Source organism: Knufia obscura (assembly GCF_036327395.1).
Source record: "Knufia obscura strain CCFEE 5817 isolate CBS 148926 chromosome Unknown scaffold_6, whole genome shotgun sequence".
Taxonomy (NCBI): domain Eukaryota; kingdom Fungi; phylum Ascomycota; class Eurotiomycetes; order Chaetothyriales; family Trichomeriaceae; genus Knufia; species Knufia obscura.
In genome coordinates this window covers 179,993-205,769 of record NW_027042692.1, presented here as the reverse complement: position 1 = coordinate 205,769, position 25,777 = coordinate 179,993, and the positions used below count along the sequence as shown (strand labels likewise).

At 51.2% G+C, this 25,777-nt stretch overlaps 11 protein-coding genes across 11 annotated transcripts; 7 read left to right on the top strand and 4 right to left on the bottom strand.

Annotated features, from left to right (window-relative positions):
- Positions 1 to 237: 237 nt before the first annotated feature.
- On the top strand, positions 238 to 546 carry PMZ80_005573 (uncharacterized protein; the record flags this gene model as incomplete). The annotated part of the gene is made up of 1 exon (XM_064873993.1): positions 238 to 546. One exon carries the CDS (start codon positions 238 to 240, stop codon positions 544 to 546), a length of 309 nt encoding a protein of 102 aa, XP_064729715.1.
- Positions 547 to 1,989: 1,443 nt separating this feature from the next.
- On the bottom strand, positions 1,990 to 2,868 carry PMZ80_005572 (uncharacterized protein; the record flags this gene model as incomplete). Its single annotated transcript, XM_064873992.1, has 1 exon — positions 1,990 to 2,868. The coding sequence occupies one exon, from the start codon at positions 2,866 to 2,868 to the stop codon at positions 1,990 to 1,992; it is 879 nt and encodes a 292-aa protein (XP_064729714.1).
- Positions 2,869 to 6,763: 3,895 nt separating this feature from the next.
- Positions 6,764 to 8,232, top strand: WSC4 (Cell wall integrity and stress response component 4; the record flags this gene model as incomplete). The annotated part of the gene is made up of 3 exons (XM_064873991.1): positions 6,764 to 6,902; positions 6,957 to 7,288; positions 7,600 to 8,232. 3 exons carry the CDS (start codon positions 6,764 to 6,766, stop codon positions 8,230 to 8,232), a joined length of 1,104 nt encoding a protein of 367 aa, XP_064729713.1.
- Positions 8,233 to 9,653: 1,421 nt separating this feature from the next.
- PMZ80_005570 (uncharacterized protein) lies at positions 9,654 to 11,854 on the top strand (the record flags this gene model as incomplete). Its single annotated transcript, XM_064873990.1, has 2 exons — positions 9,654 to 11,540; positions 11,591 to 11,854. The coding sequence occupies 2 exons, from the start codon at positions 9,654 to 9,656 to the stop codon at positions 11,852 to 11,854; spliced, it is 2,151 nt and encodes a 716-aa protein (XP_064729712.1).
- Positions 11,855 to 13,067: 1,213 nt separating this feature from the next.
- PMZ80_005569 (uncharacterized protein) lies at positions 13,068 to 15,215 on the bottom strand (the record flags this gene model as incomplete). The annotated part of the gene is made up of 1 exon (XM_064873989.1): positions 13,068 to 15,215. One exon carries the CDS (start codon positions 15,213 to 15,215, stop codon positions 13,068 to 13,070), a length of 2,148 nt encoding a protein of 715 aa, XP_064729711.1.
- Positions 15,216 to 15,936: 721 nt separating this feature from the next.
- On the top strand, positions 15,937 to 17,013 carry PMZ80_005568 (uncharacterized protein; the record flags this gene model as incomplete). Its single annotated transcript, XM_064873988.1, has 1 exon — positions 15,937 to 17,013. The coding sequence occupies one exon, from the start codon at positions 15,937 to 15,939 to the stop codon at positions 17,011 to 17,013; it is 1,077 nt and encodes a 358-aa protein (XP_064729710.1).
- Positions 17,014 to 17,091: 78 nt separating this feature from the next.
- Positions 17,092 to 18,021, bottom strand: PMZ80_005567 (uncharacterized protein; the record flags this gene model as incomplete). Its single annotated transcript, XM_064873987.1, has 3 exons — positions 17,092 to 17,393; positions 17,459 to 17,908; positions 17,976 to 18,021. The coding sequence occupies 3 exons, from the start codon at positions 18,019 to 18,021 to the stop codon at positions 17,092 to 17,094; spliced, it is 798 nt and encodes a 265-aa protein (XP_064729709.1).
- Positions 18,022 to 18,556: 535 nt separating this feature from the next.
- PMZ80_005566 (uncharacterized protein) lies at positions 18,557 to 19,789 on the bottom strand (the record flags this gene model as incomplete). Its single annotated transcript, XM_064873986.1, has 1 exon — positions 18,557 to 19,789. One exon carries the CDS (start codon positions 19,787 to 19,789, stop codon positions 18,557 to 18,559), a length of 1,233 nt encoding a protein of 410 aa, XP_064729708.1.
- Positions 19,790 to 20,306: 517 nt separating this feature from the next.
- Positions 20,307 to 21,788, top strand: PMZ80_005565 (uncharacterized protein; the record flags this gene model as incomplete). The annotated part of the gene is made up of 1 exon (XM_064873985.1): positions 20,307 to 21,788. The coding sequence occupies one exon, from the start codon at positions 20,307 to 20,309 to the stop codon at positions 21,786 to 21,788; it is 1,482 nt and encodes a 493-aa protein (XP_064729707.1).
- A 289-nt stretch (positions 21,789 to 22,077) lies between these two features.
- PMZ80_005564 (uncharacterized protein) lies at positions 22,078 to 22,944 on the top strand (the record flags this gene model as incomplete). The annotated part of the gene is made up of 1 exon (XM_064873984.1): positions 22,078 to 22,944. One exon carries the CDS (start codon positions 22,078 to 22,080, stop codon positions 22,942 to 22,944), a length of 867 nt encoding a protein of 288 aa, XP_064729706.1.
- A 628-nt stretch (positions 22,945 to 23,572) lies between these two features.
- PMZ80_005563 (uncharacterized protein) lies at positions 23,573 to 25,748 on the top strand (the record flags this gene model as incomplete). Its single annotated transcript, XM_064873983.1, has 2 exons — positions 23,573 to 23,689; positions 23,745 to 25,748. The coding sequence occupies 2 exons, from the start codon at positions 23,573 to 23,575 to the stop codon at positions 25,746 to 25,748; spliced, it is 2,121 nt and encodes a 706-aa protein (XP_064729705.1).
- Positions 25,749 to 25,777: the final 29 nt, after the last annotated feature.

Sequence of the window (25,777 nt, the reverse complement as noted above, 5' to 3'; positions counted from 1 at the left end):
CAGATATTCGCGTGAGAAGGTAAACGCAGGAGCATGTGCCAGTGTGTACACATCTGGAAGCCGTGTCTGACACCGCGGGGCCTAAGAAGGGCATACACAAGGTACGGCTGAGCATATTCTTTTTACTTCCCATACAAGTACCTCGAGCACGCCAAACAAATAAGTCCTCTATTCCACCAACCGCTACAGTACCATTGACACCACCAGTTTACACAGTCAGCCTTCCTCGAGTTCGTCATGAAGCTCTCACTCCTCACCTACACCCTCCTCAGCGCTAGCGCAACCCTTGCAAGGCCGGTCACCTCAACGTCAACCTCAACCACACATGACCACACCTCACTACCAACATCAGCCATTGCCGAAACTCATACCACAATGTCGACTGCCACAACACCTCTTCCGGTCCAGCGAGCCGTCGGATGGTCCGACTGCCTAGACAACTTCGACACTATAGAAGCGTGCTTCAAACACCACGGCTGGAAATACGAACCCGGCCCACCATCGGAAGATCTACCAGTTCATTACGGGTCGTCCTGGACTCGATGAGGAGCGTAGGGATCTGAAGATACTTACGACGCGGAGGACGCCAGGTTGGTGAGGTGAGCTGTGCCTGGGATGAGAGAGGATTGCTGGATGGTGGATGGTGGATGGATATCGAGGAGATGGCATGTGCTAGCTAGATGCTTGAATGCAAATTGTGGCGCGAATGGTTAAGGCCGCGAAAGTAATGTTAGATGATGGACTAGTAGCTTGGAGGACGTCGGTGATCGACACCGCCACAGGTACCAGATTCAGATGCTCATGGTCTTTATGTTTGATCATCCATCTGCGCAACGGCCAGGCTGAGCAAATAAATCTTTTTCGTCGAATGTTTTTGGTTCGTCGCCTACTCATCAGTGCCATGCTTGTATGTGTTTGGTTACGCGTTATCGCGCCGTCAACTGTCCGTCAGCAAGCTAACAAAACCACAAGGCTCACATGCGCACGTTTCAGGAGCCAGATCGCCAGATAAAAACCTAGCTCGTTGCATCCTCTCTCGCCTGCTCTCTTCTTCCCCTGCAGTTCGCAGTATCGCAACACAGCCAATCTTAAAGTTTTAGTCTTAATCTCTCATTGACCATGAAATACACCATCTTCACCCACGCCATCATCGGCGCAACCACTGTCCTAGCCAGCCCGATCAATCTCGATGCAACGTCGTCGTCAGAAGCAACGCCAAGCACCGAGGAACCACGTGTAGAACGATCCGGAGAATTCCCGCCTGTAATGCCACACAAACTACCAGAAACAGACGACTGCAACTCGACCTCCCGTGACTGGCCAAGGTGCTTGTATTTGACAACACTTCCTCCTATTATCTCCAATCAGCCCGCAGCGCCAGAAAGCGAAAATATCGACATCTCGGAGCTGGCACCGATAGTCAAAGAGGACATCAACGCTGGTGTTGAAGCTCACCTGCAGCTCAAATACAAGCCCTTCCACAAAGGCGACGATATCAGCTTTCTGAATTGTATCTTTGGCACAGATCCGCAGATCGCGGCGTGCTTGGACCGTGGGATGCACCAGGATGGCAAGCGGAATGGAAATGGTGTAGTTCGGGTGTACACCGGTGAAGAAGGGGAGGTATTGCCAGTGACTGTGGATGAGGGGGAAGTAGATAGAGATCATGTGCTTCTCTGTCGTTGGGAGGAGACAATTCCGGAGTGCGTTGAGAGACGTATTGGCAGCGAGGAGTTGGAGCCGATGTTAAGTGAAAGGGAAGGGAAATGGGACTTTGATGATACGCATACGTGCTTTGGGAACGAGACATTTGGGAAGTGTGCGGAGCGGAACGGCCTTCCTAAGGAATGTGGTGGGAAGATCTGCCGGAGCGGAAGTTGGGGAGGACGCCATCGCTGATGGGCGAGTATTAAGGGGGTCGAAACAGCTCTGGAAACGTCTGTGTTTGTGTCGTGGGTTCAGTCTTGAGTTGGGGATGTGTCGATATCCCTAAGTTTGATCGTCGAGGCTTTCGACGTCGTCTTCTTCATTATCTGCCTCCGTTTCTTCATCACATTTCTCTCGATCAACACCGATATCCTCTTGCTCTTCGGCCAGGTAGCACTGTACATATTCGCCCCCATCGATCTGCTCAAATCCTGGATCAAGTATGGTCGTAACCTTTGAGTGTAGCAAAGGCTTCCTTGACCTCCGTTCTAGCGCAATCTGTTCTTGTCTCGCCCATGCTTGAAAATCTTCATCCTCAAGGTGCTCTTCACCGTCCCACTCCAGCGTGTCGGGACAACATTTTACGATGAGGTCCTCCAGAGTTGGGAAATCTCTTAGAGTGAAGAGATCAATAAATGCTCGTTCGTAGAGGATTAGATATGTGGTCTCTGGGTAGACGAAGCTCAGCCGGTCTGGCAATTCTGGTAGTCGCAGGTGGCAGTGTTTGATGAACAGAGTTGTCTGACCAAGGAACGACCGCATGAGACTGCTCTGTGTCTCATTGTAAATCGCTTTGCATGTCATTGATAGGAATGGCGGGGGTACGCCCTGCAGTAAGACAGGACTATACTCGGTGTCGCTTGCATATCGATCCATGTCAAAGTAATCCGATTCCTGGAGACGCCAATAGGTGTCAATGATCGTGAGCGACCATGGCTCATAGTGACAATCGAAGATTAGACGTTGGATCTCGAGAGGGAGGTCAAACAAACGGAAATGCTGTTTTCGAGCCATTGTCGGTTGTGGGTGTCCTCCCTGCAGCGATGATGTAGGCGGAAGCGGCTTTGAGGCAATGGCAGTCTTTGATTCCTCACCCATATCCTTGCAGCAATTGAAGATCTCGAGTTTGAGACCCGTAGTAAAGTTATCAAGACGAGACATCTTGACTGGGGAAGGTACGATGGAGTCAGTGCGTGAGAGGAAGCAGGGTCGTTTGCTTGCTTCGTCACGAAGCGTGTGTCAGTACTTCGTGCTCTCAGGATGCTCAACAAACGTGTGATACCAGTTTGTCAGCTTTATGAGTGTACATAAAGTCGTTTGGGCTGTTCACGCATTCTAAGGTACTCACTTTTGTTGTGCTTGCAATATGGAGTAGGCGGCGTCCGAAGCTTTGCTCCGAAAACTTGCCCAGCACATCTGGACGCTCATGCTTGATGTGGCTCATGAGACTCATCAGGAGTGCACCAAGAGCTCAAGTTTTGTGGTATGGCAACTGGTGCTGCTGCAGCAAATTGTTGTTCATGAATAACTTGCTATAGCGACGTCATTTCAGGTCCCCACCAGGCGCTGTTGGGTCACGTAGAACTTATCGTCAGCTTGAGACACACGATCGTTCTTATTAATACGACGTGTCAGTAGTATTTGCACGTTGCCGTCGTCAGCAATGTGAACAGCTGAAGCAAGGTGAACACCGTCCGACATTTAGACCTCAAAGCCGCGGGGTCTACCAGGAAGGGGAACCGATGAGATTGGATGAAGTCAGCGGAGGACCATTCGTACAAACGATGAACTCCCTTATTTCCACGATCACGTGCTGTAGGTGGTTTCATCAAGCGAGATGTGGAGAGGAAGCCAGGGCTCTTTGGCCACGAAGCTTGTCGGCGCCAGCTTACACCAACATGACGTGTTCGGTATCATTAGGTTACTCGCGTATCTTGTTGATCTATTTAGCAAGTCAAGGGGAGGACCTGCTCGAGACTCGCATCATGTCTCCAGCCGGAATGACAAGCTGGCCGCCCAAACCAAGCTCAGGGGCACGCCAGTGTCCTGAAAAAAATGGTTATTTGGGAGATCACTAATCGGTAAATCGAGGTCGATTCATGAGTTTACGAGACGTTCATGAAGTTGGTAGTTTCGCGTCTCAGAAGGCCGCCCGTCCTTGTTACTTGTGCGTACCTCATGCTACGTTGTTATGCCAGGTGAAACATGTGTGCTGTCTTGGTGTTTCAGCGGCAGGAGGAGTATCCCTTCTGGTCTTGGCTGCATGATACCTGGGATCGAGACGAGTTTGGTGAGGGCAATGGGGGGTCGTACAGAGCAAAACATCGACTTTCCGTGCTAACAATGCTCTCGTGATGTATTGGAGATGCTACATTATGGAGTGTTTTCGAGGCTGTATGTAGAGAGACTCATCCTTCTCCACGAAGGACTCGTCTGATACAGTACCGACTTGTGCATCAACCAAGTCCTCACATCATGATGGCAGATAATTGTCCTGAATTTGGACGGAAGATTTTCTGCTTCTCTACCATATCGGGAGATCAAGATGAGATGCATGATGTGGAGAGTCCACGGAAGATAAAAAGCTTGGTAGATTCGGGATTTGAATGCAACGCGCGAGTACGTACCTTGCCGAACCAGATCTCATCACATCCTAGGCGGGCACTGCAAGGCAAATGTCATGTATGCTGGCGAGACGGTCGCTAACCGTTGACGACGGTAGCTATATGTGATCAGCAGCGTCGCTGTGGTTCATCATGCAGCAGTGTATGATCTAGGTTCAAAATGCTCGAGAGGGGAGACTAGATCTTAAGATGTCCGTGGTCGCTCCAACACGTGTCGAGCTGTCATGCTCGTATAGTAGTTACAATATGGACAAGAAACCAGCCACTTCGGAAGAAACACGACGCGCCGCACAAGAGGATTCCCTCGTATGATTGCTGCAGGCATAAAGAGCAGGGCAAAGATGTGTAGTGGTGTACTTCCGGTGTATCGAATAATAATACCGTGCACAGTCTTTGGTGTACTGTAGGTATTAGTTTGTGGCTTTGAGCTGAAGGAAAAGAAAACCGCGGTTCAGCCACGACTCTGGCAAGTTGCATTGAAGAGCATTCTTCGGCTCTTACTTCGCCTCCAACATCGCCACCGGAGTAGCTCTCTACAGCACCCAGAAGCGTGGAAGGAAATGCAGGTTGCCGTTGAGGTATGCTGGGGAACCCCAGGATGCTCGAGCACAGACCCGGCCAGAGCTCTTCCCGTGATGTACTCCGACATGCCCTTGACACAATGGTCCTGGCCATAATGCTTGTATATAATACGTGACCGCACATTGTATGACAGATGTCATATGTCAGAGCAAGCCCTGTGACACTGCAGCCTCCCACGAGCAAGGAAACAAATACTTTGGATGATGCTCTTTTGTGTAACTTGAGCGCGGAGCATTGAAAGCATCCCTGCCGTCCTTGGCTTGCATGAGCAAGCTGCGTTTATGCACAAGGGTGATGAGCTTGACGGAAAGATATAAAGAGAAGCCGACAGGTTGCATGTTATCCAAGATTCCGAAGGCGTGTTGTTAAGATGCGATATCCTGGTCAGGATAGCCGTGATCCGAGCAAATGTATAGCCGGAGAACACCAAGCTAAAATCCGAATGTCGACATCACTATTGTCATTTATGGTTCAAACCCGCTATTGGTCGAATCAAAGCTCGAATGCCAGCGACAACATCGCGAAATATCTGATGCACAAGATATTTCAGTCGAGCAAGAGGAACTTATCCAGCGACGGTGATGGAGGAAGCAACGTGGATTTGTGGCGATTGACCTGCCTTTTCTGAAGGTGGCTGTGTTGCAACAGAAGGCGATCTGCACTGCGGGAAATTAAGCAGCGGCATGGCATTGGGCAAATTCGATGAATCAGAATTCGGCGTCGAATTCTCGCAGATTAACGAATGTCGATACATACCTCAATAGTCTGGTTGGTGTCTCCCACACAGACCCATTGTTGCCATTCGACACAAGCCGTTCGATATCAAGTTACTCGGCATATTCGATTGGCTGTTTAGGAGATGTAGCAGGTCACCATGCGCATATAAACGATAATGCCTGTCATTGTTAGTCGCGTCCGCTCATCACGTCCAGCAAATGTTGTCAGAAGGATCTGTCACGCCGGCTGGGTTGGGTCTCTATGTAATGCCTTGTCTTATTACCGTGGAAGTTGTATGACGCCGGCGTTGTTAGACGAGCAATCTGTGGATTGAGTTTCAGTTCTCGCGCCTGGGCCATGATCGCAGGACTTGGATGTCGCACGCACTAACAGAACTCTGCTCTCCTTCTCGCTCAACTTCACAGGCATTAAACAGGCCGAAGTACCCACTTGTGCAGGTTGAACCTTCTCCATATCGTTCCTAGCGAAAAGTCTAAACTCCTTAGAGAGCTTTGCCTGCCAGAGTGAGGGAAGCCATGCTTTTTGCCGTGTCGATTCCGTTCATCTGCGCAGTTGTGTGGTAGGGTGGTAGCTTCCTCTTTCTCCGCTCGTTCCATCGTCTTTGCTGCTCTGTCGCCAACTCTCGTCAACCGCTCCAGTGTCGTCAACTATCTCGCCAAAGCCATCTCATCAAGGTCAACCAGCCAGCCTGTCGCCATCTACCCTTCGGTCTCCTACGTACCATATCCCGCAAACGGTGCTGGTCACAGATCTTCGATTGCTGTCACGAACTATCCCTCAAGGTGCAAATCCGACACCACAAATTGTCCTCCACGAAAGACACGAGTACGAAAGCAAGACACTGCTGTGCACTGGCAGGGCAACTTGAATATCCTTTTCCATCTCACCCATCACTTGCCCTTTCACTAGGTCGAGTGCTTTTTCACGACAGCGACTCCTGCATATCACAAATACCAGCAGCCAAGTCATAGCCATCCCCATCAGTCCACTTGATCTGGTGCCTATAACAATCTATTGAAGAACCGTCCATCTGCGGCCAATGTTTTCAAGATAACCAGAATCACACTGCGTCGGACGGTTGCATCACACCCACGTTGAACTCGTCGCACACGATGGCTTACACAAGAGCTTGGACACAACCTTGGGCACAGTGGTATCTGAGTGGCTTCCTCTTTTTGACCCTCTCAGCATGGACACAAGCCCTCGAGGCAACGTACTGTTCTCCAGACATCGATGGCGGAAGCAATTACCGTATGTTATGCCAATATCTTCTCTAGCTGAACGCGATCCTAACGATGCCTGTAGTTCAGGATATCTATATGTCTAACGGCAAATGCTCAGACAACTGCAGAGGATCCTATGTTTTCGCAGTTGTTCAAGGCCTGGAGTGCTACTGTTCCAACTACATACCAGCGGACCAGGAATCGACCTCGGACTGTAGTGTTCCATGTCCAGGCTATCCCGACGAGCTCTGTGGAAATCCGGGCCAAGGTCTCTGGTCATACCTGAATCTGGGCGGCACACCATCCGGAACTGCTGGCGGAAGCTCTTCCTCGTCGCCAGCCCCATCAACCACACCCTCTCCGACACCAACACCAACACCAACTCCCACGCCAACCCCATCTCCATCTCCATCGGTTAGTACCACCCTCCCGACCACCATCTATACTGGAGCTTCCTCCTTAGAGCGGCCTCGCTCGTCCAGGACTTTCTCTACCTTTTTTTCTGTTCCTGTGTTGACAAGTGATGTACGTTCGCAGAGTTCTGCTGAGCCCTCGAGCTCATCGTTGAGTTCTTCAACTGTGAGTGAGATTGTCTTTGCAACTCCGTCGAGCACTACTGTAAGAGTAGGCCTTTTCCACATGCACAAGTTACATGCATCTGGTTCAATTCAACACTTTTCATATCAATCCGACTCGTGCGGATACATGCTAACCCTCTTCTCTAGTCTTCGTCTCCTTCCTCATCTCCTCCGCCATCGCCTTCTGCTGAGCCAACGCAAGCCTATACGAGCGTGGTGACAGTCACTGGCAGGGTCAGCACCATCGTCGTCACGCCATCTTCTGCACCAGTAACAGCAACCGATTCAGCACTCGGTGGTTCCACTCAACCACAAAGTAGCCAAAGTGGTGGCCTCAGCGGTGGTACAGTTGCCGGGATTGTAGTCGGCGTGGCGATCGGCATTGGGCTGATTATCGGCGGTATCGTCTTCCTATGGTTGCGCAAGAGGCATAGGAAGAATCTTGACGCAATCTCAGAAGGCGGTAGCTTCGCCTCACCATCGCATGCTAGCAAGAGCGCAGGTGGTATACCGTCGCGGCAGGTTAGTCAAATGTCGTCGGCTGGACTGCTTGCCAAGCCAACCCGAGCCAATACTGGTGGTTACTCAAATGGAGATGACTCACGCAGTAATGGGAACGGCACACTGGCCTCGGATCGGAACAGCACACATATGACCGTTGATCAAAGACTGAATCCTTGGGCTATTTACACAACGGAAGAAGCTCGAAATAGCAACGTGTCGCTACAGGACAATCAGGACTACTCACGGCAGTTAAGGGTGGCTAATCCAGATCCTTGAGTGATTTGGGAGTTGGGACACAAGGATTTCCGACACCAATAACGATTAATACTAACGTAGCATGGCAGTGGGTGATGAAGCTTCCATTCAAAAAGTGGTTGCTCTAACAGTGCGCGGATTACAGCAAAGACCGAGAGATGGGTCACATGCACATATGCACGAATTGACGACGACATGGACATTTTCTCCTTCTCATGGCAACAAGACGTTGCGGCAGTATACAGCATAGGTTGGCGTATATGGTAATTTGTACAGATATGTTTATTTGACAGGCAAGCGTCTCTGCAAGGCGCACAGAGCCCAGATTGTATCAGCTGGGTAGGGTCTGAAGCCCACTTCCCTCGAAGGAAGTGAAGAAGACACGATACAGCATTACCATTGAGTCATATTCGATGGGCGAGCAGCGAGCGACTATGCACAGGCCTCCCTCAAGATAGAAGAGGTTGGGGAGGATGTTGGCACAAGCAAGCGACAGCAAGCATTTAGTCAAATATGCCCGATGATAGCGTCGCAATCGAATATTGGTTTCATGGTCAAATCTGATCACGACTTTCATGGCTGGAGCAGGGTTCTCCCCGCCTTAGCCCAAGCACACTACTGGTTCGTGCTTTGAATAAGATGGCAAGCCGAACTGCTTCCGCAAATCTTTATCCGTGCGCCAAACGTCTCGTAGATTTCTGCCCGTCCCGAGGTGCTACCCTGCTCAAGGTCAAATCGTACTGCTATGTGCACGGTTACGAAAAGTACTTTCGCTGATCATCAGGTTCGATTGGGCAGCCAGAAGAACAAAACGTGTGATCGAATGGGCGGAAAGCAAGATGGCGTGTTGGGAAAGATCCAGTTGGGCTTTGAGCACATGCGACACAACGTCATTCTTGAAGCATCATGGTCTTGCCTGCAGCCCAGCTTCGATGGCTTTTCATGCCCACCACTTCCATTGCTTCTGAAACGACTCATCGGACCTGCCAGTTGCTTGCTGCGTTGTACTTGCTCTTCTTTCGTAGGCGCTCTTTCCTCTTCAATTCTCCCCTTTCACTCGCGCACATTATTCAATAGTACGCTGCTGTACTTAACGCTGTGCTCGTATGCCACGAGTTCGCTGGGCATCGGATAACCCCACCAGCAGCCCAATCCCAATCCTTGCATACCCTGCGGTAATGCCTGTTGTGACACCACGAGGTCCTTCTTCTTGGATAGGCTGAACTCACATCGTTCTTTCCGACATTTTCATCTTGTGCGACTACTTTACGATATTTCTGCTGTGCGCTTGTTGATTCTCGTGATCAGCGTCTGTGTCTGCTATACCGATACGACTGAGACGAGTCAACGGACAGTAGAAACAATTCCACTCTGCAGAGAGACAAGTGTACCTTGAGGCCGGAAGACTTGAGACTGTTCATCGCGCACGATAAGGTAACACGATGTCTCGATATCAATCACGAAGCGAGGTTGATTTCGATCGGTACGACGATCGTCGGAGCAGATATGGCGATCCTCGGGATGCGAGTATCAACTTCAGAACCGGAAGTGGTGCACCGCCCACTAGAGAGCGGGAGAAAGACACATTCACGTTCAAAGAAGAATACGACAGGAAGGGCCCAGCCTTCCTCAGAGACGATTATGGTCAGACTACGGCTGGTGCAATGGTGCTGAGAGCCAGAGATCGAGAGGATGTCACATATGCGCCTCCTAGAAGGCGTCGATCGCCCACACCGGAGAAGAAGGAACGAGAAGAGATCATTATCCGTCGCGACGAACGCTCAGAATCGAGGCCTCCAGCTCCTCGAGCGAGACCCCGAGAAGTGTCTCGAGAGCGAGAAGAGATCATAATTAGGAGAGATGAGCAATCGGATGCTAGATCCTCCGCTCCTCGACCAAGACCTCGTGAAGTATCTCGAGACAGGGAAGAAATCATCATTCGGCGAGACGAGCGATCAGAATCTAGACCGCCAGCTCCACAATATCGTGAAAGAGAACGGTCGAGAGAACGAGAAGAGATCATCATTAGAAGGGACGAGCACGACCATCACGATTATGCTCCTCCTCGCCGTGCCCCTACCGCTCCTGTCCGTGGCGAGCGGGAACGAGAAGAAATTATCATCCGCCGCGATGAGCGAGATTCCCGTTCTAGGTTTGACGACGATGTAGTCTCCCACCGAAGCTACAGGCCACCTCCACCGCCAAGTAGAAACGAAGTCGATCGAGAAGAAATCATCATCCGCCGGGAAGAAACTGACAGCCATTCACGTGCTCCACCTTCGAGGAGCAGGTACGAAGACAACATGGCCCTGACACGTCCAATATCGCACGAGCGTTCACGAGGTCGATCGCACAGCAGTGCTTCTGAAGATGAGATCATCATTCGTCGAGATCGTGACGAAGGCCGAGGTAGAGATGCATCCAGACAAGAGATCATTATCCGCAGGACTTCTCATTCCAGGTCACCTTCGCCGTCCATGTCTGTAAGCACGAGAGCACCTCCTGTCCCGGAACCAACTCCACAACCACCACCCATTGTGTACGCTCCTCAAATCCACCAGGAGGTCATCACACACCATCGACACATCGATCATGGATACGAGGTGAGACAGCCAGTCTACGCACCTCCTCGCCCTCCCTCACCACCATCCCCACCTCCACCACCTCCGCCAGCGCCAGTCCGTGAGCGATCTGAAGAGCGCATTGAAATCAGGAGATCAGAGACCCGCAACGGCAAAAGAGAGGAAGAAGATATTGTCATTAGTCGAAACGAGCGATCTCAGAGCGTTGGGCCGCCCACCAGGAGACAGGAGCGCGAGGATTACAGAGAAGAAATAGATTATTCCTCATCTCGACGTGCAGGCTGGGAAGACCGCAACATCGCCGAAGAAGCAGAATATTACAACGATCGGGCTCTCTCACGCGGCTATCCTGGCGAAGCCTACCGTGGTGCAACTCGTGATTGGGGTCTTGTCGATATCCCGCCTGGTACAAAACGTGTCCGAATGGATGGTGCGGGTGGAGGTGCACAAGAACTTTCATGGAAGAGATACGACGGCGACCGCAGAGCGAAGTTCTATCCAGACGGAGATTACGACGAGGGATACACTACCGATCCTGGCAGGCCTGCGCCTCGACCGATTCGGGCGCCAGAACCCGAGCCAGAACCACCGACGATCGGGCCCAGATACGGTGCACGGAAAGATCCGAGGGATGGCCTGTGGACTGAGGTTACGAAAGATTTGGTTGTGAAAGAGGCGATCAAAGAGATGGGCTACGAATATGAAGAGACGGATGAGTATTACTACATTTTCAAGTATATGCAATATGTGAGTACACATGAACGCTGACTTCAAACCAATCACTGACTGTGTTCTAGGCCGATGTCGCACGCCTCGTTGGATTATCAGAAGATATCAAACGAGACCGTCACAAACGCATAAACGAGATCAGATGGGAGAACAGCGCTGCTCCTCGACCCGCGATTGAGCCTTCGTCTCCTAGGGCACCACTGGCCATTGAGGGACCACCAGCCCGCGAGCGCCCGAGGGACGACTGGAACCGGGAGGATGAGCGGTATGTCGAGCGTGAGGTTGTCTACCGTGGTGGACGACCACCGCCACCTGTTGGTTGGAGACGGTGAACAACAGTGAAGCAGTGGGAACAAGGCGGAACGTGCTCTGGACACAACACTGGTGACAGTCAGACTTATTCAAGCAGCATCTGAGCGCAAAGAAAGAGGCGGCAATAGGCTATGGAAACGACTATGACTATATATGTTGCGCATTTGAGCAAGCGGTACAGCCATTTCAATGCACGAAAATCTACGACGAAATGAATGAACGAATGAATGGATGGATGGGTATATGCATAGAGTATGGAATGAGACAGCACGATTGGGATATTAAGGACTTGAATGCTGAATGATCTAGTGGGAATTTTATATAGATAGACGAAATGGATCATATTCAAATTCTGACCCTTGCTCTTCTAACCGCTCAGTCTAGTTTCTGATTCTATACACGTTTCCTAGGATTCCGAGTACGCGTACGCTCTTTCCATCGCTGGAGACTGGACGACTAGGCTTCGTGTTTCAGGCTGTTGAGCTCTATTCCCCAGGCGGGCTTGGCAACAACACAGACCTGTGTACATCGCTTGGATAAGAGAAGCGACCAGAAGCCGGGCCCGCAAACAGGTATAGCTATAGTGATTCCTTGCTTGTCCTACTCCTATCAATCCATCTTCCATGAGCGCTATGTGCTTCACGACACCGTGTCTCCACCCCAGACCTGCAGTGTACATCTACTAATGTGCAGTAGCATTTTCATCGCTCACGGCTCTACTAACAGATTGGGTAAATTCTCCTTTCTCAACGCGGTAGTCACGTCAAAATCCAAGGACCGCTGAGTGCTAGAACTGCCGCCATGAGCAAATGGCAGGCAGTTGCGCGGGTCCTGGCGTTGGATGCACTGACGGCTTGCGAAGTGGTGCTGGTTGGGTGCCCGTTGGGAGAAGGTGTGCGGACCAGGTATAAGGTGTGAGCATATGAGGTCTACGATGGCAGGTCTATCCACGCTCGTTGTGAGTCGTGCTTTTCCGGCGGTGGCTCAGCTGTTCACGACTCGACATGGTGCTCTTGACTCTGACACTCGGATATTGAGCTTGATGTTCTCATGGGTACTGGTACAGTCAAGGATGTATGAGGACTTGCAGTATCATATGGGAGTCACGGTTCTGCTGGTCAGTGCTACAGCAGAACAAGAGGAGGCGGCGTCAGACACCTGAGTTTAGTTTCCCACGTCCATTCGCTTGCAAACAAAAATATGTACCTGACTCCACGCTATGTATCTCAAAGCCTACGTCGCTGTCTGCGGCGTTTCGGGATCCTGCCCACCACCTCCATCTCCCTCGCCATCATCTCTACTGCCCCTCCTTCCAGTCATGATACTCGTCAGCGTCTCACTCATACCCCGTAGCCGACCCTTGGTCTTCTTCAGACTCCCGCTTAGTCCTTGTCCAGGATCCTCACCTGTCCTCGTCCGCCTCAACAACGGACTATCCTCTCCACCAACCGCCGCCTGCGCTCTCCGTGCATCTCGCGCACGTTGCACGGATGCTTCCGACGCGAACGCAGAGACTGGACCAGACTCGATCTCCGTATCTGATATGCCAGCCGCTGCAGCTCTCAGACGTGTCGCTTCCCGATTCGATCTGTGTCTGCGCAGGGACATACGATTCGAACTTGGCGTTCCTTCACCCCTGAGGATATGGTCTGCCGCAATACCAGATAGAGAGCTTGACAGGGGCTGCAGAATCGGTCCTGGCAGAAGACGTGCGATGCTACCGCGACGGGCTGTATCTGCTAGGGATGGTTTGGGTGGAGATGCGGCGCGGCGTGTAGGCGTCTCGGGTTGTGCTGGGGATGAAAGCGTACGGGTCAGACGTTCTTGTGCCGATGTTCTGGGGGTGAAGAAGGTTGTTTGGGATGCTGAGGCAGACGGGATTGTCTGGTTCCGCGGGGTTTGTGGTCGTGCGCTGCTTGCGGTGTCTTTCAATTGCGATAGATGATCTGTTGAGGAGAGCCAGGGGTTTTTGTTTAGATCGTCCGTTGATGCGGCTGGCGTGACTGCTATTGATGGGACGGCAGAAGAGGCTCGTGATGAGGGTTGGAGCGGCGTTTGTGGTGCTAGTGGTTCGAGTTTTGTTGTGTCGAGCTTCAGGTCTAATTCTTGCTTGGTGGGTGAAGTTGGCTGGTCTACTTGCTCTTCGTCGAGCAGATGAATGCGTTCTGCGTCGTGATCTTTGATTGCCTCATCTTCTTCCTCGTCTTCTTGTTTTCGTCCGCTGGTTATCAGATAGACGCCACCGAATGTTAAGAGGCAGCCAAAGATGAATTTGAGCACATGATCAACGTCTGTGCGCTCAAAGTCTCTGTACAGCACTGCTGATCCGATGATGACTGACAATGTGAATAGCACAAATTGTACAGGGATGACTTGTGTTGAATTGAAGTTTTGTAATGCCCGGTTCAGATAACGTATCTGCATAACTGCTGAGACAACCAGAACCAGCACTAGCACGTAAAGTATAGGGTATTCGAAAGCCCTGTACAGTGAAGTCGAAAGCAGAGAAGCAACACCCTTGGTTGAGAGCGCTGTGTAACCACCGAACAGACCGACCAAACCCAGGTCAACCATAATCGTCCGTTGACCATATTTGGGGCTTGCAAACATGAGTGCGACGATGAAACCACATGTAATCAAGACGTAAACCAGGAACTCCCATCTTTTGATATCAGCCCAGAGACCACTCGGTCCCAGCTTTTTTTCCTGTGTTTTCGCTGACAGCACAACAGTGACTGCGCCTCCAATAGCAATCAGCACACCCCAAAGATCGCGTTGCCGAAAGCGTTCCTTGAGCATCAAGGGAGCGATCATGCAGTTTGAGATCAATGCTACCACTCCGAGTGGACTCACAATGGATGCTGGGGCAAAGCCGTAGGCCAAAAAGTTTCCAGTCTCGCCTATGGTCATCAGCACTATGCCTAGCCACCACCAGGGTGATTTGAGGTATGATTTCCGACCATGGTCTTCTTCTTCTCCGCCTTCTTCCTGGTCAGGTCGTACTGTGTCGTCTGAAGCATGTCTCTTCCCGTTCGGCCTCGACTCTTCATCCTCACTATGATGGCCATTCAGCTCCTCTGGTACTTCTGCGGTCTCATTGATCCTCTGCCGCTCCTCAGCAGCTTCCTCTTGGTGTACAGCCGAGCCATAGTTGCGCAAGTTCTTGGGCAGATGCTTCCGAGCCTGCTTTGCTTCTGGATCCTGCTTGTCTTTGTACTCCCGATCGATCCGGATGTGGGCGTAGCGCTGGGTATTGAGTGCGAAAGATATGAGGACATTGCCGATGATGGCGGTCACGATGCCGACAATTGAGGACCATTGTCGAGGTTGAGAACCATTTGAGCCGCCATAGCTGGTATATGGATTGGGAAGAGCAGGCATGAATATGAACGGCACTGCTAATATTTCCCGATATGCGATGCTCTATGCGATGCTCGCTTGTTGGGTGTGGATGGCAATACCGTCCTATCAAATACTGTCATAGATAATACCGTGAAACTTGTTGATACTTCATGTTCAATCTGTCCCTGCTGGACTTTGAGGCAGTCGCAACAAAGAGATTGACGATAGAAGCTTGTTTGTAGACTTGGTGGGCCATCTTCTCGTTGCTACCAAGTCTCCGGCTATGACGCGCTACTTACAGTAAGTTTAGAGGTGTGGGTGGAACAATGCTCAACCGTAGAGCCTCCGTCGTTGAGAAGGTGCCGCTCAATGCGTTCTTTCCTTCCTTATGCACCACTAGCTGAATGGAATGTACTAGCAATAGATCAGACTCATACTGCAGAACGGAAAGACTTCAAATCATTATTGCCTTGTCTTGTCACCGGAAACAAGCGCTGGAACGTACCACCATACGAGATGACCACAGTCGCATTCTAAGGCACGATTCCGGCTGGGTCCGATCACAAGGTAAGCTGTCGACTGCTCCTCAAATTCGATACTACGATCTCGCTACCGGATGGCAAATCCCTGCCGTGGGTTCGGTATTATATTACTACAGGCTTCCGTTTCGCCTCTACTCGTCGAAGAACATTTATGCTGTACCACTGAAATACATCAACCGTGTCCCATTCGTTCCGAGAACTGAAGAAGCAGATTTGCCATGACCACAGAAGCACCAAACGCAACGCTGCCCCGGTTCAGCCACAACAGAGTTCACGACTTCGTCAGAGGCATCCTCATTGGTAATAATGTTCCAGAAGACTCCGCCGAGACAGTTGCGCGCTGCCTGGTGGCCGCCGATCTGAGAGGCATCGACACCCATGGCGTCAATCGAATCCCTTCTTACATGGAGCGCGTACGCCAAGGTGTGCTTGACCCACGGGCCATCCCAGAACTCACAGCCGCAACCCCAGTCGTGGCACAAGTCGACGGCAAGAACAGCTTTGGCTTCCTCGGCGCAACAATGGCAATCCACCATGCAGTCGAAGTTGCAAAGACCTACGGCATAGGCATGGTAAGCGTGAAACACAGCAATCACTTTGGCATGTCCGCATGGATCTGTCAACGCGCGATTGAAAGTGATATGATGAGTCTTGTCTTTACCAATTCGTCGCCTGCTCTGCCAGTGTTTGGCGGAAAGGAGAAACTCATGGGTGTGAGCCCGATAGCATGCGGTGCACCAGCTGGTTCTACAAAGCCTTTCATCTTAGATATGGCCCCCTCAGTCGCTGCTCGTGGGAAGATCTACAAAGCGAAGCGCAGAGACGAGAAGATACCGCTGGACTGGGCGCTTGATAAGGACGGCAGGCCGACTGATGATCCATCTGCCGCGCTTGAGGGTGTCATGTTGCCAATGGGCGGACCTAAGGGCTCGGCACTAAGCATAATGATGGACGTCTTCTCGGGTGTCCTGTCAGGCTCAGCATTCGCAGGTTGGGTCACGAATCCATACGACCCGTCTAGACCAGCGAATGTTGGACACTTCATAGTCGCAATCAAGCCGGATCTGTTCATGAGTTTGGAAGAATTCAAAAGCCGAATGGATTATCTGTATCAGAAAGTGGTGGGGAGCGAGAAAGCGGCGGGTGTTGAGCGGATATATTATCCTGGGGAGATTGAGGTAGATAGAGAGGAAGAGCGAAGGATCAACGGTATACCGTACACTTTAGGAGAGGTCGAAGCGTTGAACGTGGAAGCTGACAAGGTAGGTGCGGCGAGGTTGGAGCCTGATATGTAGATCAATTGCAGCCGCCTCGAACCACTTTTGCTACTTCTGTACAATTTTCCGCATGCCAAGCAGCATGGACATATTCCATCACATTGCCAGATACCCGCCATCAACGGCAAGAGCATGGCCCTGTATGAAAGACGCCCGCATCGAGCACAAGAACACAGCAGCATCAGCGATCTCCCGAGGTCTCCCCCAGCGACCCATGGGATGCAATGCTGCCACCGGCTCGAGAGCTTTAATCATAGCCGGATCATTGTGGTTAGTGCTCAACGGCGTCTCTGTCAGACCAGGGCAGACACAATTAATTCTTATACCGTCTCTGCTGTAATCGAGTGCATCGGCCCGCGCAAGCTGTACGACTGCACCTTTCGAGGCGCAGTATGCGGCTATCACATTTGTGGGTCAGCATATCCTCAATGGCAACCTTGGTATAGAATTCCGAGACACCTACGAGCGCCCTCTCTGCCAACACTGGACAGTCCACTGGCAATATGCACGATCGCACCACGCTGACCGGGTATATCATCTGGACCTGCCGGCTCATTCTTGAGCATTGCTCGAACTTCGGCCCTGCCGCACAGGAAGGTTCCACGATAGTTGACGTTCATAATTCTATCAGCGTCTTCGAGCTTCAATTGTTGCGAGTTCGCCCATGGACCGATGGTGCCTGCCGCATTGACGGCATAGTCTAGGCGGCCAAATTCTGCAACAGTGGCATCTACCAACCCGTCGGCGAAGGTCGTTTCAACGATGTCTCCTATTGTGAGGATGACTTTGACTTCAGGACTGATGCTAGATAACTGCTCGCGGGTCTCTTCGAGTCCTTTCTGATTGAGATCGGCTAGTGATAGGCGTGTGCAGCCTGCGTGGACAAATGCTAGGGCCGTCGCTCGACCGATACCTGTATAAGGTCGTGAGCTGTCCACGAGTTTTCCGAGCCTACACGAACCGAGGACAAGACGACTTACCTGATCCTGCTCCTGTAATGAGGCCAACGCCAGGAAGTTCGGCCATGCTCTCTCACTATGCGTCTGATAGTGAAGATCGAATGAAGACCACGGAGCCTTTGGCGAAGTGAAGATACTCTTTACGGTCGTTTTCAGCCCATGCTTTCTGTAGACCTCCATAGAGCGCTGTGTTCCTCCTATGTAGTGGATACACTTGCCAACGCACGTCGGCGCTATCAGCCGCGCGCATAATTAGTGTAGAGCGTAGCATGATACAAGCACTAAGCCATCGGTATAGTCCTCAAAGTTACAGTGATAGTTGACGTTCGACCCGTCTCTCTGATGGTGTCGCTCTGGCTATAGTTCATAAGCCAAAGAGATCGAGGCGAGAAGTGCTTGGCATTCTGGTGCATCCACAAAGCGGGGTTGGGCAACGGCATCTCTGCGTCGCTTAGTGTTGATGCATTATTAAGCAAGCAGTCTGTTCATTGGGGCGAGCAGACAAGCAAAGTCTATGCTCAAAGAAGCCGTGCAGCTAGGTAGGCTTGGGGATCGTGTTTGTGCTATGTCGAATCCAGTGAATCGGGATGCTGCGGTGCTTATCATATGTTGTCGTTAGACGTACTTTCGGTCTTACTTTTGTACGGAACTTTCTGCATCAGACAAAAGTACAAAGGGCCCCAGCGGCCTCCAACCACGTGGTCTGGGAGAGCTATTCTGCCATACTTCGTGGATTCAGTCATGCTTGCGACCAGGCTCTTACTCTCAGGACCCGGCTCGAAGGTAGTATCGATCTTGATTTCCCACGAGCTTTGTCCCGGACCAGTATTGTTCTTGTGCTTGCGCTTCACAGCTTCGATTGTTCGTTCTATCACATCGTCGTTCTCTTCGCGAGAGATCGAGCAGGTGGCATACAAGACCTTACCACCGAGCTTCACAGCTTTGAGTGCAGTCATCAGCAATGCAGCCTGTGTCTTGGCAAGCGTTTTGGTATGGCTTGCTTTCCAATTCGCTAGTTCTTCGGCGATTTGGCCCGCTGTGGATGCCTTGAGGTGAGCGTGAATGATGTGCCTTTCCGAGGAACAAGGTGCATCAAGCAGAACCTTGTCGTAGCCACCAGCGCCGAGTGGAAGTTCATGCAATGCAGATTTCTCAGACGCGTCGATGCGGACAACCCTGACTGCACTGTCAGTAAATAGTCTTGAGGGTAGATATGATTGCATGTTTGCTTCAAGCCGCTTGTGGCGGGTACGATCAGACTCGTTGGAGTGCAGGCATGTGCGCGTCATGCTGGTCGTGCCTTCCGAATCAGTAGCTGGCGCATCAGCATGCAATCCAGGCCATAGCATTTGTGCAAGAACGATCGACTTGCCACCAGGTGCTGCGCACAGGTCCAGCACTTGCTCGCCTGGTCGTGCTTGCAACATAGCCGCTGCTAAAACCGAGGCAAGGTCCAAATTCCAGTGCGAGGAGATTCGACTGGTCGGTTCGGCAGACGAAACATTTAGAGGCGTAGGGAAAGATCTCTCTGTCGAGCTGTGCAGCACAATAGGGTACGTGACAGCTGTGGCTACCTCCGCCGAGCTTGTCGCAGTCAATACTGGTCCGATCTCTAATAGCTTGTCCTCTGGCAGTGGTCTCAACAAAGCTTGTACCTCTGAGAACGACGCGAAGCGATTGACAAGAGCACAATACCTAGTGGACTCAATGAGTGCAGGGAAAAGCGACTTGTGCCACCTGTCTTCGCCCCAAAGGCCAGCATAGTACTTGTGGAACGACTCCAGTGCAGCATCTGATCGTTTCTGAAGCACTTTCGTGGACTTGACGTTCGGCATTTCCCCAATGGTAAGACGATCTGATATGTGGGCAGGAACTGGTCAATTGGACCAGGGATCACTTCCACAACAGTCTAGTGCACAGCAATTAAGCTGCTCGCACTTGTCATCTCGGAAACTTGTACATACGAAGTATCGTGGACGTGCCACTTCCTGCAGGTTTTCGACGCTTTGTAAATGTCTTACGCGGGTTGATAAAGAATTTTGTTCTGAGTGAGCTGATGACGCGTAAAACCCGAAACGCGCTACCTGTGCCAAGCTTTATTATGGTACACGCTAAGTGGTTTTGGTCGACCCCAATCCCGGGGCTTCTCCGCACCCTGCAGCTCGTTGGACATCATTTAGTCCTCGGCAATCGTCCGGTGAAGCAAACACAGCTCGCGCCACCAGTCATATCTTCACTATTTTCAAGCATTCTTCTCGTGGTTATGTTTGGAGACTCTCTTGTACATGAATCGTGTTATCTGAGCGTTCTGGTCATCTTTCCTGGTACTCTATTTGTGCGTTGACTGCTACCATGGCTCAAGAAAAGAAGATCTCAGTGGAGGAGCTCTCCAAGCATAACTCACAGTCTGATCTATGGGCCTCAATAAATGGCACAGTATGGGATCTGACCTCTTTTGCACCGTCGCACCCTGGCGGTCTTAGTATCATTCTGGAGTATGCAGGCCAGGACGCATCACGAGCATACAATGAAGTCCACGGACCGTCCCTAGCATCCAGATCTCTTCCATCCTTCGCACTCAAAGGACAACTTGACGAATCGACGGTGACCGATGAGTGGAAGTCAAAGCAAGTTTCCAACCTGGAGCACACCTCGACACCAGATGAAAAGCCGGATCTTGGCCAGATTCTCAATACATACGACTTCGAAGCCGCAGCTCAGAAAGCCCTATCCAAGAAGACGTGGGCATTCCAGTCCGGAGCTGCGAACGACAACCTGACTCATGCCGCCAATGTGAACTTCTACCGTCGAATCTTCTTTCGTCCTCGAGTCATGGTCGGTGTGCCAGAACCAGATACCTCGACCAATATCCTTGGGAACAAATTCTCTGTTCCTGTATTCAGCTCCCCAGCAGCTCTTGCCAAGCTGGCACATCCAGATGGAGAACTTGCTATGTACAGAGCTGCGCACTCAAGAGGCACCACCATAATAGCTTGCAACAACGCTTCATTCTCATACGGAGAGATCAGATCGGCCATTGAAGATCAAGACTATCCTCTCCTATACCAGCTCTACGTCAACAAAGATCGCAAAGCCACTGAGAAGCTCGTGAAGGACATCTCGGCGCTGAAGCCTGCAGCAATCCTTGTTACCGTCGATCTGCCAGTGGTTGGCAAGCGCGAGGCCGATGAGCGCATTCAGCTTGATGCTGGGTACCAAGCGCAGAAACACATGGCTGTGCAGTCTGTGGCAGGAGACAAGAAAGGATCAGGGCTGGCAAGGTCGACTGGTAGTTTCATCGATCCGAACTTGAAGTGGTCCGACATTGGATGGCTGAAGACCTTGACCGATGCACCAATCTTCGTGAAGGGAGTGCAGAGTGCAGCAGATGCACGAAAGGCTTTGGAGCACGGCTGTGCCGGCATCTACATCTCGAATCATGGCGGAAGAGCAGTTGATACTGCACAGCCCAGTATACTCACACTGCTCGAAATACAAGCCAACTGTCCGGAAGTGCTAGATCAGATGGAGGTCTTCATTGATGGTGGTGTGAGAAGAGGCAGCGACATCCTGAAAGCAATTTGCCTCGGCGCGAGTGCGGTATGCTTGGGGCGGCCGTACCTCTACGCGGTCGGTTATGGCGAGGAGGGAGTTGGTCATCTTATCGATATCCTCAAGGACGAGTTAGAGACTGCCATGCAGCAAGTCGGCATTAGGAGCCTGAGTGAAGCTCACCCTGGCCTGTTGAATACTGCGGAGCTCGACCCCTACGTTTACAGGGGCGATACACATCCTTATGCGAGAAAGGTTGTAAGGAGGCAAAGCAAGTTGTGAAAATGCTCATGTAGTACACAGCTGCCGGATGGAAATCTATCTTGATGAATGCAGTTTCACCAGATGACATTGCGGCGAGAAAGTCCGTAATTCCCTGCCCACTGCAAGTTCTGCGGGCACTGTTCCGTGCGGAGGAGGATCCGGAACAGATCGGCAGATCGCCGAGTGGCTCCAATTCTCATGGTTCCGAACTCAGGGCTTTACTTCTGATATCATTTATGGTTCATAAGAAAGAGTTTGCTGCATCGTCGTCGCTCATACTCAATCATATTGATCACCACCTTTCAAGATGGTGGACCTCAAACAGAACAAAGCTTACCAGATCGTCGAAGCAGCCGCGAAGGGCGGATATGCTGTACCTGCCCTCTGCTGCTACAATATCGAGGGTATACTAGCGACCGTGCGAGCCGCGGAGGCTAAGAAGTCGCCAGCTCTTGTTCAATTATTTCCGTGGGCGGTTGAATATGCCGATGGCGTACTTGTGCATGCGGCAGCCGAGGCTGCACGGAACGCATCTGTGCCAGTCGCCGTACATATGGATCATGCTCAAACACCTGAGATGATCAAACGCGCTGCCGATATGGGTGGCTTTGATGGGATAATGGTCGACATGAGCCATTATGAGCGGGAGGAGAATCTGCAGAAAACGAAGGAGCTAGTCAAATATTGCAACGACCGCGGCATCATTACAGAAGCTGAACCAGGACGAATCAATGGCGGGGAGGATGGTGTAGCGGATACTGCTGACCTGGAAGCCATCTTGACCACTCCGGAGCAGCAAGAAGAGTTTGTTGACACAGGAATTCAGTGGATTGCTCCAGCCTTCGGTAACGTCCATGGCAAGTATGGGCCAAAGGGGCCTCAACTCGAGTGGGACCGTTTCGATGGTCTTCGAAAGGCAGCGAAGGACCGTGTACGCTTCGTATTGCATGGGGCAGGCACAGAATGGTTCGGTGCAGAGTTGTACCAGAAATGTGTTGAGCATGGAATTGCCAAGTGCAATGTCAATGACGGTTTCAACAATTCATATCTCAGGGTACAAGCTGAGAAGGCTTCGAATACACCTCTGACAAAATTATTGGAAGAAGTTACCAACGCCATGCAGAAGGATATCGAGCAGCATATGGATTGGATGCAATCCACAGGCAAAGCATGATGTCGTACGAGGTATTGAGCAACAAATGATTGATGGATGAGTGGCAAAGACCAGAGCTTTTGCCCTCTACAGATGGTGTAGTAGTGTGCGATTGGCAGTCGTGCAATGGTGTATAAAATTGCAGAGTTCAGCACAATTTATCCCGAGCTTCTCAACCCCATAACGCCACTCTTTAGGGACCTTGCATGGGGAGGTTATCTGCTTTACAGTGCTACATCTCTTCAGCACTGCTGACTCGGACGCCTCATCATAAACATATGGCACCAATGTGTACGAGATAGGAGACACATAAAATGGAAAAGACGTAAGATCTCGAGAAAGCCAATTTATGCCTTGGCCTACCGTAGCGCTTGCCACTGAATTCAGGGAGATGGGGGCGCTTTTAGACACCATTCTTGGCATTGCGGACAACTCCGGGCATTGTACGCGCCTAACGCTTAGGGTCTACTTCAAGGAGCTACTGCGTATTCCAGTCCAGATTAAATTAGTAGCGAAGCGCTACAAGAGCTTCTCACTCTTCCTATGATGCGATGCATTTCACAATGTAGATCTCTACATTCCTCCATCCTCCGCCATTTCTTGCCTACCTAGACCTAATGGCAGTTAATGAGTGCCTCGGGTACTGCTGATGAACGCAAACAAGCGCCCGCGTCTCGACAGCGATGGCCTTGCCAATGACCCAGGACTGGTGGCTGCCGCAAAACCACGACTGACCCGAGCATGCGCAGAGTGTAAGAAACACAAGGTAAGTCATCGTCATCAGTCCTTCGTTTCAACATGACACTGATAATTGTGCTAAGGTCAAATGCGACGTGCAACCTGGACAGAATGCTTGCAATAAATGCATCAGAAGTGGCATCACATGTGTACCTTACAATTTTGCCCAGAAACACATCGACGAAGATGCTGTCTGGAAAGCACAAGCGACATCAAATCTCGACCAGCTCAATGCAGCTGTTCAATACTTATTGCAGCACAATCATCTGCCTGAGCTCGCCAACTTCACAGCGGGTACGAAGCCGTCTCCCAAGACCGCCTCGACGACATCGCGACCCATAAATGGTTTTACAGGTTCACCAGCAGATGTGCTGACAGAAAGTCCTTCTATTGCCACTGAATATGAATCGGATCTATTCCCTGCTCCAATGAGTAATCTTTACAGTTTGACTGAGTCTGGAAGCACGCAGCTAAACCATGTCTCCCACGCACAAGAAGAAGGCAAGGACCTGATTGGTGGTGAAGCCATCTCATTAGCCGAAGCCGAATACCTATTTGGCCACTACCGAGACCTGATCAATCCTCTCCTCTGGGCAGGAGTGTTGTGCCCTCATCGAACCCTACACAACGCACGGAAATTCTCCCCGTTACTGGTTGCTGCCGTGCTCACGGTAGCCGCTCTGCACACGCCCGGCAGAAAGGACACTCTGCAGTCGACTTATGATGCTTTCACCTCGCTCGTTAGCAGCTCGTGTCTCTTGCCTGGGCATTCTTTGGATGATATTCGTGGTCTCTGCCTCGGAGCTTTCTACCTCACAAACATCAGCTGGAGGCTATGCGGTCAAGCTGTCCGGATGGCGACCGAAATGAGTCTTCATCAGTCGGCGTTCCAGCTCCTCCGAGCACCGTCGAAGGAGATGCACGACCGTCTTCGCATGTGGTATGTGCTATACGTATGCGACCATCAGCTCGCTATCGCCTACGGGCGTCCTCCAATAATGCACGACGACGCTGCTGTCAGGAATGTCGAAAAGTTTCTTTCGTGTGATTGGACAACAAATGGCGACGTTCGATTAATCGCACAGGTCAACCTTTTCCGTATCTTGACCGAAGCGTACCTCTTGTACGGCTGTGATCCTGCTCTTGAGCTCAGCGAACCTGATTTCGAGAGGCTGCGCTTGTTCAACGTGTCGATCGATCAGTGGCGGCTAGCCTGGCAGTCGAAGTCGGCAGACATACCAACTTACGGCTCATATCCTTCCAAAGGCACGATACTATACTATCACTTTGCGCGTTTTCAGCTTAATGCTCTATCTCTGCGCGGAATCTCCGCACGCAAAGCGAACATGGACAGTCCCCCTGTAAACTTGAGCTGGGAAAGACGCGAGGCCGCTAACCTAGCCATCTCAGCTGCCACAAGCACACTGAACTTGATCATTGAGGAGATCGACCTCTACAAAGCACTTTCTGGTGTGCCAATCTTCACTCATACAATGATCGCCATGTGCGCATCATTTTTGCTCAAAATGGCTGTTGTCTTTGGTACTCCCACCACCTCTGGAGGTCTCCCGGAAGATGACCAGAACACCTTCGTCCCTAGGGACCTTGGCCAGATCGGTCTCACTTTCCGTACTGGGGAGGCACTAGCTCTGGTCGAGAATCTGGCAAGATTGCTCAGTACAATGGCAGAAAATGTGAGCCACAGGCATCTAGCAAGCCACATTGTTGCGGGCTTGCAACAGCTTCTACAGCGTTTCGTACCGAACAGCGAGGGCGATGGCTTTGTGTACTACTCACGACCCGTCACTGTTCAGGTCCCAGTACAGACATATCATGACATGTCGCCCGCGCATCCAATTTCGGAACATCAAAACGACGGTGCTAATGCAGTACAACTGCGTCATCTGAGCGACATGAACTTCGATCCTGCACCGGTGGGAATGAACATCGACCCGAGCATTCATTTCAATAATTTCAATCACGATGCCCACCCGGCAAGTGCGATTGCCAACTTTGACTGGCATTTCGATGATAGCTTTCTTGGACAAATGGACGGACAAGGTATTCCTTCTTTCAATCAATTCTAATCGATACATTTCTAACCTTCTCGGGTATC